This window comes from Nannospalax galili, unplaced genomic scaffold (assembly GCF_000622305.1).
Source record: "Nannospalax galili isolate Female #2095 unplaced genomic scaffold, S.galili_v1.0 scaffold280, whole genome shotgun sequence".
NCBI classification, from domain to species: Eukaryota; Metazoa; Chordata; class Mammalia; order Rodentia; family Spalacidae; genus Nannospalax; species Nannospalax galili.
This window is the reverse complement of record NW_008347808.1, coordinates 6,175,914-6,185,892: the sequence shown is the minus strand read 5'-3', so window position 1 is coordinate 6,185,892 and position 9,979 is coordinate 6,175,914. Positions and strand designations below refer to the sequence as shown.

The 9,979-nt window shown below is 44.1% G+C and overlaps 2 protein-coding genes across 6 annotated transcripts in view; one reads left to right on the top strand and one right to left on the bottom strand.

The window, feature by feature from the left end:
* The window catches only part of Kif4a (kinesin family member 4A), a 130,634-nt gene extending 125,285 nt beyond the window's left edge, over positions 1-5,349 (bottom strand). For both annotated transcript variants that reach the window (XM_008844389.3, XM_029568943.1), the window contains exons 1-3: positions 5,224-5,349; positions 4,769-5,105; positions 4,537-4,651 (exon numbers count right to left, since the gene is read on the bottom strand). In XM_008844389.3, coding sequence (XP_008842611.1) covers positions 4,537-4,651; positions 4,769-4,888 — 235 coding nt within the window. In that variant the 5' untranslated portion in view covers positions 4,889-5,105; positions 5,224-5,349. The remainder of the gene's footprint in view (positions 1-4,536; positions 4,652-4,768; positions 5,106-5,223) is intronic.
* A 36-nt stretch (positions 5,350-5,385) lies between these two features.
* On the top strand, positions 5,386-8,582 carry Pdzd11 (PDZ domain containing 11). Of its 4 annotated transcripts, none has more exons than XM_008844387.3 (8): positions 5,386-5,506; positions 5,993-6,092; positions 6,542-6,625; positions 6,835-6,891; positions 7,261-7,359; positions 7,585-7,645; positions 8,049-8,123; positions 8,401-8,582. In XM_008844387.3, exons 2-7 carry the CDS (start codon positions 6,006-6,008, stop codon positions 8,081-8,083), a joined length of 423 nt encoding a protein of 140 aa, XP_008842609.1. In that variant the 5' UTR covers positions 5,386-5,506; positions 5,993-6,005; the 3' UTR covers positions 8,084-8,123; positions 8,401-8,582. The 4 variants fall into 4 exon arrangements, with proteins under 4 accessions (XP_008842609.1, XP_029424804.1, XP_008842610.1 ...); XM_008844388.3 differs by having other exon boundaries at positions 5,502-5,637; XM_029568944.1 differs by lacking the exon at positions 6,542-6,625.
* Positions 8,583-9,979: the final 1,397 nt, after the last annotated feature.

The following is a 9,979-nucleotide window of genomic DNA, read 5'->3' as shown; positions in this document are numbered from 1 at the left end:
CCTGGGTTTGAATCCCAGCACCCACATGGCAGCTAACAACTGCCCCTAACTCCAGTTCCAGGGGATCCGACAGCCTCTTCTGTCCTGCGCGGCGTTGCATGACACGGGTGCACTTATATACACGCAGGCAATACATACATACACATAAAATAAAGATAATAAATAAAATATTTTTTAAATTATGAGAAAATCTTTCATAGGAAATATATGCTAAAGTATGCAGAGGTCATTGGGTCAACAACTCATCACAAATGGTTCAGGAAAAAATGAGTTCTTTATACTGTCCTTACAACATTTCTAACACTAAACTGTACTTTCAAATTTTAAAACAAGGTGTTTAGGCTGGGAATATAGCTCAGTTGGTAGAGTGCTTATGTAGTATGCACAAAATCCTAGGGTCAAGTCCCAGTATCACATAAACCAAGGAGTTCCCAGCACTTGGGAGGTGAAGACAGGAAGATCCAAAATTTCAAGGTTAACCTTGGTTACATAGTGAGTTCCAGGCCAGCCTGAGCTACAAGAGACCCAGTCTTTAAAAAAAAGGGGGGGGGGCAGGGGAGGCAGCCAGGGCCAGCAAAGATGGCTGGGTAGGTAACAGCACTTGCTGTCAAGCCCAACAACCTGAGTTGGGCTTGAACTCACATAGTGGAAGAATTGATTCCTGCAGACTGTCCTCTCACCTTCACATGTGAATTACAACACATGCATACATGGACACATATATGCACACGAAATAAATATTTAAAAAAAATTAAAAATAAATAAAAGAGGCTAGGGAGATGGATCAGTGGGTAAAGTGCTTGCTATTCAAGCATAAGCACCTGAATTCAGGTATCCAGTACCCAAGTAAAAGATGGGCACGGTAGTGTCTATCTGTTTACATGGATAGCACTGGGAGGGGAGAGACAGGTGGCTCCTGGGGATTGTTGCCCAGTCAGTTTAGCCAAAACAGTTCAGTAAGAGATTCTGTTTCAAAAAACAAGGTGGAGATCAATAAAAGATACCTCATGTTGACCTCTGGCCTCTACATGTACATGTATATGCTAGCATACATGCACACACGTGTACATACACCACACACACAAAGATGTTCAATGTGCCCTAAGTCATGGCATCATTTTTTAAAGATTATTAGTTTTTATTTATATGTGCACCTATGTGAGTATTTGTGTAACACTTGCACACAGGTGCCCAAGGAGGCCAAAGGGCATGGGATCCCCTAGAACTGGAGTTACATGTGGTTGTGAGCCACCCAATGTGGGTACTGGGAACCAAACCCAAGTCCTCTGCGAAGCAGTTAGCATTTTTAACCACTGAATCATCTCTCCAGCCCTGAATCTATTCTAATCTTTTTAAAATATATATTTACTTATTTATTTTATATGCATGTATGTATATGCATGTGTGTGTGTGTCAGAGACCAACTTATGGGGTTGGTTCTCTCTTCTACCATGTGGGTCCTAAGGATTGAACTCGGGTCATTAGGCTAGGCTTGGCACCAGGCACCTTTACCCACCACGCCATCTTGCCAGCCCTAAGTCTTTTTTAAGGCCTTAAAGACACGGCCTTAAAAAAGTCTCTCTGTCTCTCTGTGTGTGTGTGTGTGTGTGTGTGTGTGTGTGTGTGTGTTTATGTGTGTTTGAGACCAGAAGAGGGCTTCCAATCCCTTGGACTTGGGGTCACAGGCAACTATGGGCCACCTGATACGAGTACTAGGAACCAAACTCAGGTTCTCTGGAAGAGCAGCAAGTGCTCTTAACCACTGAGCCATCTCTCCAGCCCCCATGACATCATTCTTAAAGGATGAATATATATGAATAGTTGTTGCTTAAAAGGCTTCAGTTTAGGGGCTGGAGAGATGGCTCAGTGGTTAAGAACACTGGTTGTTCTTGCAGAAGACCGAGGTTCAAATCCCAGCACCCACATGGCAGCTAGCAACTGTCTATAACTCCAGTCCCAGGGGATCCGACAGCCTCTTCTGACCTCACAGGCACTGCATGACACGGGTGCACTTACCTACATGCAGGCAATCTATACATACACATAAAATAAAAAATAAATAAATAAAAATTTTTTAAAAAGGCTTTAGTTTATCTAGAGTGATGAACTAATATCACTGAGTAGAAATTGCTGGGAAATAAATTTCTTCTCAGTATTGAGATCTTTGTAACATAATTAAAGTTATCCAGGGGCTGGTGAGATAGGTCAGCAGGTAAATGTCAATCCCTGAGACCACATAGTAGAAGGTGAAAACCAACTCCTGTAAACTGTCCTCTGACCCTCAACCCCCACACATGCTGTAACACAGGCTCAGGAAATAAATACACGCAAAAAATTAAGACCTGTCCAAAAGAAAGCAATTATCAAGTGGGCTACCCTATGATTCAGTGACTTTCCCAGCAAAGAAAAAAATTTAAATAGACACTAGATTCAGATGTGGTAAGTGCATAGATAATCCCAGCACTCTAGAGGTGAAGGCAGAAGGATCAGGAGCTAAAGGCCCACTCCTGCTACATATCAAGTTCCAGGCCAGCCTGAACTATATGAGACACTGCCATAAACAAGACACTGGAAGTTCATCTAATTGCTAGAAAGCATTTGTCTTTGGATAAAAAGTTAAGCTGGAGCATACACAATGTACTTTGTAACTTAAAAGCACTTGTTTGCCATGGTTCTAATTGTTTTACATTTTTATTTATTTTTTTGTGTATGTGTTGTGTATATATGTCTGAATATATGTGACGTGGCTACCTTGTGGAAGTCAGAGGACAGCTTGCTGAAGTCAATTATCTCCTTCTACCATGTGGGTCCCGGGGACTGAACTCCAGTTGTCAGTCTTGGCAGTAAGTACCTTTAGTCATTGAGCCATCTTGATGCCTTTTGGTTCTAATTTTTTTTTTGTCTTTTTGAGACAGGATCTCCCTGTAGCACCAGCAGGTCTGGAACTCACTATGTAGACGAGGCTGGCCTTGAACTCACAGAGATCTGCCTGCCTCTGCCTCTGGAGTGCTAGGATTAAAGGGGTGCGCCACCACGCCCGGCTGGTTCTAATTTTTTAACGAATATGTTTTGAAATTTGCACAAAATCAAGCTAGCCAAAATCCCAATAGGGATCCAGGAGGAGCTAATGAAGCTGCCCACCCCATACACACCTGAGGAGCTAGCTATTGGCAACTGATGGCTGCTGGGAGGTACCATCAGTTTTCCTCAGGGATGCAACCCTTGAGAGGCTATCCATGCTCCAGTAGATGGCCCTACACACATGCACATAAAGTAAATGGACTCAGTGGGTTTTAAAAAAACAAAAGCATGTGAAATTGAAAAAGTGGAGGAGATAGGGGAAGAATTGGAGGGTTTTGATCAAAATATACTCTTATATATGAAATTCTCAATAAAAAAAGAAAAAAGAAAAATTTAGAACAACAATTAGACACCTTTCAGGTGCTACTGTCTTAACTTTAGAATCCTGCTATGGTCTTCCACACTAAAACGTTAGCTTCTGCAATGATTATGAATTGACCATTGCAATCAAGGGCTTTTGGAAATACCCTCCATTGGGAGAATTCTATTTATCATTCAAGATCTATCTCAAACTTTTCCTATTTTAAGAAATTGACCTGAACTCCCCAAAGCAGAGTTAGTGCCACCCTTTTGTTTTTCATACCATTTAGTATGAAAGTAGTGTGATTATTACATATTTTTAACTTTTAACATTTATTGGGAGCCAGGTATGCTGGTACACATTTGAAATCCCAACACTTGGGAAGTGGAAGCAGGAGGATCTGTATGTTCTTGGGTACATGGTGAGTTTAAGGCTAGCCTGGGTAGGAAGATCCTGGGTCAAATAAACAACCACACACAAAAGAAAAAAATTTTTAAAAAATAGGTGCAATGGCCAGGCATGGTGGCGCACGCCTTTGATTCCAGCACTTGGGAGTCAGAGGCAGGTGGATCTCTGTGAGTTCAAGGCCAGCCTGGTCTACATGTGAGTTCCAAGCCAAAAAGGTGCAATAACCAGGCACAGTGGCACAAGCCTTTAATCCCAGCAGTAGGGAAGCAGAGGCAGGGGATAGTTCCAGCCCAGTCAGGTCTACATAGTTGCAACCATCTCAAAAGAAAAAGTGCAACAAATTAATTTTGTTTTTACATATTCAAACTTACTTATGTAGTCACCTACTTATCTTATTCTCTGGACTTTGAACTCCTTCAGGGCCCAGAAGCTATACTATTTATCTGAATGAATACTGAGGCCTGGGACTCCAGCAGGTTGGCTCACTGACCACTATCAGCACCCCAAAAAGACCTTACACTCTAATGAGGTCCGAGTCAACAACAAATATGTACAGGTCAAAGATTAAATAGAATAGAATTCACATACAGTACAAAATTAGCTTTCAGGGTAAAGTGACTGTCACAAATGTTCCTAGGCTGTGGGCTTTTTAGAAGCAGGAATCGTGTTTCATCCATTCCTGTATTTGCAGTGTCTGTGTCTGATACATAGCATATGCTCAAAAACCTGGCAGTGAATTGCCTCACCTTTAAATATGCCTTTTATGAGTGGCGCTACTGCTGTTTTAAAGACCTCTTCCTGTTCAGTGGAGGGGTCAAATACGAAATCGTAGGTAAAGGATTTATCAGTGCCAACCACCACCTGCAAAAGGTAAGAGAGACAAGGCTTCAGGGAAGAAAAAAAATGGCCAGACCACGCCCCTCATTGCTATTGGTCCCCAGCTGTAGAGAGGGCGTCGCTCCGGACTCGGCTACGCACCTGAGGCTCTCCAGGCACAAAGGAAAGGCACATCTGGCAGCCCTCACTAATCTCCTTAGCGACCAGAGGGCGACAGCGCAGTGCCACTCTTACTGGAATTCCCTTCACTTCTTCTTTCATGATCTTTGCTCAGCAGGTGTCGCGGAAAGCAAAGCCCGGCTAGGTGGGAGGCTCGGGAAGCCGGCAGGGTTGGGAAGGCTCGCAGGGTGGGAAGCCTCGTAACTCTCTGGTCGTGTTGGTAGCCCACCTCCCAGCGGGATCGCGGTCTGTGATCGCTCTCACACTCGGCCGAGACCGAACGGCCTGTCAGTCCCGACAGCGAAGGGCGAAGTGTTGTCTGAAATAAAAATTTAAAAAAATTTTAAAAACCCTCCAGCGGAGACGGCGGCAAAGAACCAAAGCCCCCCGGGGAGCGGGAAAGTCAGAATCAGAGCTAACGAGCGCCCGTAACTCACCAAACTAAATGTCCCTTTCCCCTTCTTCCCCTGCGCCCTGCTCCAACTGGAGCTTTAACCGCCAAGTTTCAAATCGGCCCCAGGGGCGCCAGCCAATCGGAACGCACCAAGCCTGCCAGCCGAGCGCGCACAAAATGACGTAGGGAAGAGAAGGCGAATGCGCACGCCTACGCCGGAGCCCGGCTCCGCCCCTACGCAGCTCTAGCGAGTATCCGCTTCCGGTTCCCAGGCTGATTTGGCTGTGAGCCGAGACGCCGCTCCGGGACGCCTGTCTGCTAGTGAGGTAGTGCGAAGTTTAAGTGGTCGTGAGCGCGGTACCCGGGGACAGGGATCTGGAGGGTGGCTGGTGCTGGCTGACGGAAGAGTTCATCTGTGGACGCCGCCGCTACTAAGCACCTCGGCGCCTGGCCCCAGGTCCTATTTGATAGTTGGAGTTGGCACTCCCTCGCTGTTTGAAAGTAGATCTTTGTAGATGTGACTCTTAACTTCCTCTTCTCCAGGATGAATACGGGGACACCTGTTTTGTAGGAGTGTGAGAAATGAGATCATGTCTCTAGAGTTCCTAACAAGTTGCCAGGCATCTAGATATTTAGAAAATCTATTTTCCCTTCCCCCTGCCCCCCTAACTTTTCTCCTCCAGATTTAGCACCTTTTATGTGGCCTAAACTCGTAAACCGATAGCCTTGAGATGGATTCGAGCTGCTTTCTGAAACTTGCTGAGCTAGGTCCCTTTGAATCACTTTTATTTGCTTTGATTCAACCACTCCAGGGCTTTGCCTGAAATGGACAGCCGCATTCCTTATGATGACTACCCAGTGGTTTTCCTGCCTGCCTATGAGAATCCTCCAGCTTGGATTCCCCCTCATGAGGTGAGAATCTGTGTTCCGGAATAAGGAAAGCCCACTCCCCAAGCTTGAGATCTGTAAAAGGTAGGATAGCAGGGTTAGAAAGCTTAATGGAATGAATCTTAGCACTGTTTTCTAGCCAGAGGACCCAGAAGCTGAGTTCTGAGCAACAAGGACCCATTGGAAACTTCTTGTGGAATCCTTCTGCCAAAATCTTTCACACAAGTAAATTCTGAAAATTCAGAGCCTCAGTCTCCATTCTGTCAAGAAGTAAAGGAAAACAGCTATGGGGCTGCTAGCATGTCCTGAGGCTAAGCATCACCTCATTTAGACAGTGTTACCTGTTTTCCTTAAACTAAGTGTAGGACTTCACCTCTTCAGGACATATAGTTCATGCATTAGTGTTCCAGAAGAAGGTAGATGTGATATCTTAAGACTGGTAGTGAGATTACTGACATTGCTGCATCTTGCAGAGAGTGTACCACCCAGACTACAACAATGAGTTGACCCAGTTTCTGCCCCGAATCGTCACACTGAAGAAGCCTCCTGGTGCTCAGGTGAACTTATAGAGGCGCTTATTTTCTCTAAGCCAGAGTTTGGCTGTAGTTGGGGCATAGGTGTGGACTGGGAAGTAGGTGGCCATTAAAGCTGAAATGCCACTTTCTTAGAGTTTCATTTCCTCTGAGCTACTGTACATGGATGCTCCTAAATGTTCTTGGGTTTATTGGTCTATTCTGAGCCCTCATTCTGTGCTCTTGTCTTACAGTTGGGATTTAACATCCGAGGAGGAAAGGCCTCCCAGCTAGGCATCTTCATCTCGAAGGTCTGTGTGTGTGTATGTGGTAGGCTGTATGGATCACTACTTCCCTTTGTTATCATATTGAAGTGCCCTTATGTCTCTGAAGTCATAGAATGGGCATAGTGGGAACTCACCCTTTCCTTCTCAAAATGTGGCATTTGGGCTGGGGCTTTGGGAGGGGTGGGCATGCCTATAATCCCAGAATTCCAGAGGCATAGGTAGGAGGATCAGGCCTATAAAGCTAAAAAACAAAAAAGAATTCCGTTTGGCAAGCCACTTGTCTCCTTGTAGTGTCACAGTAAAACAGTAACACATTTGAATAAACCTGAATTTCACATATAATCTAATGAAATTATCCCATCTCAATTACATGTAGTCCCCCTTTACCAACAGGTGATTCCAGATTCTGATGCACATCGAGCAGGACTTCAAGAAGGGGACCAAGTTCTAGCTGTGAATGATGTGGATTTCCAAGATATTGAGCATAGCAAAGTAAGCCTAGGCACATGGGCTGTGGTCATGTAAGTAGCCATCTCAGGTAGGACAGGTTGGACAGGATTAGCCTAATTTGTCACTTGATGAGAAAGCATCTCAAAGTACCAGAGAAGAGCAGCTATCAGTGACCTAGATGTTTGAAGTGGCATATTCCATTCCTTTGTAACGAGTCTATCCTGGGTAATACCTCTACATTTTTACAAGCTGCTATCTTCCTTCCAGGCTGTTGAGATCCTGAAGACAGCCCGTGAAATCAGCATGCGTGTACGCTTCTTTCCCTACAGTAAGACACTTTCTTTTCTTATTGTTTAGATATTTATTATTTTTATTTTTTATGAGTGTATTGCTTGCATGTGGGTAGGTGTGCCCTTGTGAAATGCCTGTGGAGATCAGAAGAGGGGTCGGATACCCTGGAACTGGAGTTACAGGTGGTTGGTTGTTAGCTGCCATGTAGGTGCTGGGAACTGAACCTGGGTCCTTTGCAAGAGTAGCCAGTGCTCTTAAGTGCTGAGCCATCTCTCCAGGCCCTGATACTCTTTTTTTTTTAAATTTAGTTGGTAAGGCCCTAGGTCACTAGAACTCTTTTAAAATACTGATAACTATAAGCCCCAGAAGTTAGGGGTGGGATGTTGGTAATTCAGGCCTGAAAATAATGTGTTGTGTTCTTATCTTTCTTTCTTACCCAGATTATCATCGCCAAAAAGAGAGGACTGTGCACTAAAGATTTGCAGGCTACAGCCCTCCATGTGGAATCTGCCAGGGCAAGCTGGCTAGCCCCTGGGGAAATCATTTGGGAAATTCTGTCAGCTCATCCCTGGCTTAGTGGGTGGGGAGGATGGAGAAGTATCTCACTAGCTGCATTACACAAACTGTACTGTACTTTGTGTTCCCTAGATTTCTGGGTGAGTTTCATCTCTGAAAGAAAGATGGTAATGTCTAGATATACTGTGGCCTGTGGGGAACCTAGCTAGAAGGCAACTGACATTTATTGAGTACCATAGACTAATCACTTACACAGTTTATCATTTTTTTTTGTAGAAATCAATAGAAAAAAGAATCTTGAAAACCTTCCATCTGATTTGCCTGGCCATGTCATCCAATCCTTGTACTATCTGAAGTCCCATTATACTTTGAAGACTCCAAAGAGACACTATTTTTGACCCTTCCTCCTCATTTCCCCAAAGTGTAACAAGTACTGAATAAATGTGACTTGAATGCTACTGGTTGGATATAAGTACCATTGAGGCAAGGGGAAAAAACACTGGAAGAAACATCAACTCCCTACCTAATTCACAACTATCTGTGTCTGACCAAGATATTTGAGAGGTTAAAGAACCTTAGCCACAGAATGACTAAGGGATGGCATAGGGTAAAGGGCACTGGAAAAGCTGCCCCTTCCTCTAGGAACTTCGGACATTTTGCTGCAGGGGATGATGTTAATGTATTTCTTCTTTCCCAGATTCTGATTTGGAACTTAAACCAAGCAAGTGGCCTAGATGCATTTCTTTTAACAAGCAACAGTAGGAAATTAGTTCCTAATTTCTAACTTGTAATTTGAGTAGTGCTAACTGCCAGCTCTCCTTTTTCTGACTCCAGCCCCAAATAACTTTCTACCATCTTAGATATTTTGAACTACTGATTCATCATCAGATTCCAGGTCATACCTATGCCATCTCCACTGGTGTATTCAAAATACCCATTTAGAATTTAAAGGTTTTGTGGATGGGGGAGCAAAGTTCACCTGTAATGAAAGCCCAGATTTGCCTTAAAAGAATCTTGGGGAGGGCTGGTAAGGTGGCTCAGTGGATGAAAGGCGCCTACTTCCAATCCGGAGGACCTGAGTTTAAGACCTGGGACACATGGTAGAAAGAGAGAACCAACTCCTGCCAGTTTTCCTCTAACCTTCAAACTCTGTAGCACGTGAGTGTGCACACACACACACACGAATCCTAGGAAGTTGAAGAAGGTTTATCTAGTTTTTTTTTTTTTTCTGTAGATTGGTTCTGTTGGTTAAGGTAGAGCCTAAAATCTGAATTTTTCTTTTTTTGTTTTTTTGACGCAAGGTCTCCCTGTAGCCCCAGCAGGCCTGGAACTAACTATGTAGACCAGGCTGGCCTCAATCTCAGAGAGATCGACCTGCCTCTGCCTCCTAATGCTGGATATAAAGGCATGTGCCATCAGATGCGACCTGAAATCTGAATTTTTAAGCAAGGTGAAAAAAGTTTTAAAGTAGACTGAAGAGAGAAATTTATGTGGAAACTGTCTTATCCCATATTTTGCACTCAAGCTCTACTAAGTGATTGTCTAGAAACTCAGTGCCATTGCTAGTTGGGACTGTCTTTTAATAGAATTAATTTAACTCTCCTCCTGGGAAATCTATGCTCTTATTTGCTCTGCTGACCCGCAGTGGCCATCTGGGAAAAAAAGGCTTGGATATTTCCACAAAACCATATTTGCTGAATCTACTAAGGTCTAAGACTCCCTATGGTTAATGATTTTAGTGTTTTTTTATTTGAGACAGCGTCTTGCTACATAGTCCAAGCTGGTCTTGAACTCAATCCTCCCACTTCAACCTCCCAAGTTCTGAGATTACAAGTGTGCACCACTGCACCCAGCT

Coding starts and splice junctions, on each gene's coding strand:
- Pdzd11 (XM_008844387.3), top strand. CDS start 6,006: ATGGACAGCCGCATTCCTTATGATGACTACCCAGTGGTTTTCCTGCCT. Junction 6,626..6,834: donor AGAAGCCTCCTGGTGCTCAG/GTGAACTTATAG, acceptor CTTGTCTTACAG/TTGGGATTTAACATCCGAGG. Junction 7,360..7,584: donor AAGATATTGAGCATAGCAAA/GTAAGCCTAGGC, acceptor TCTTCCTTCCAG/GCTGTTGAGATCCTGAAGAC.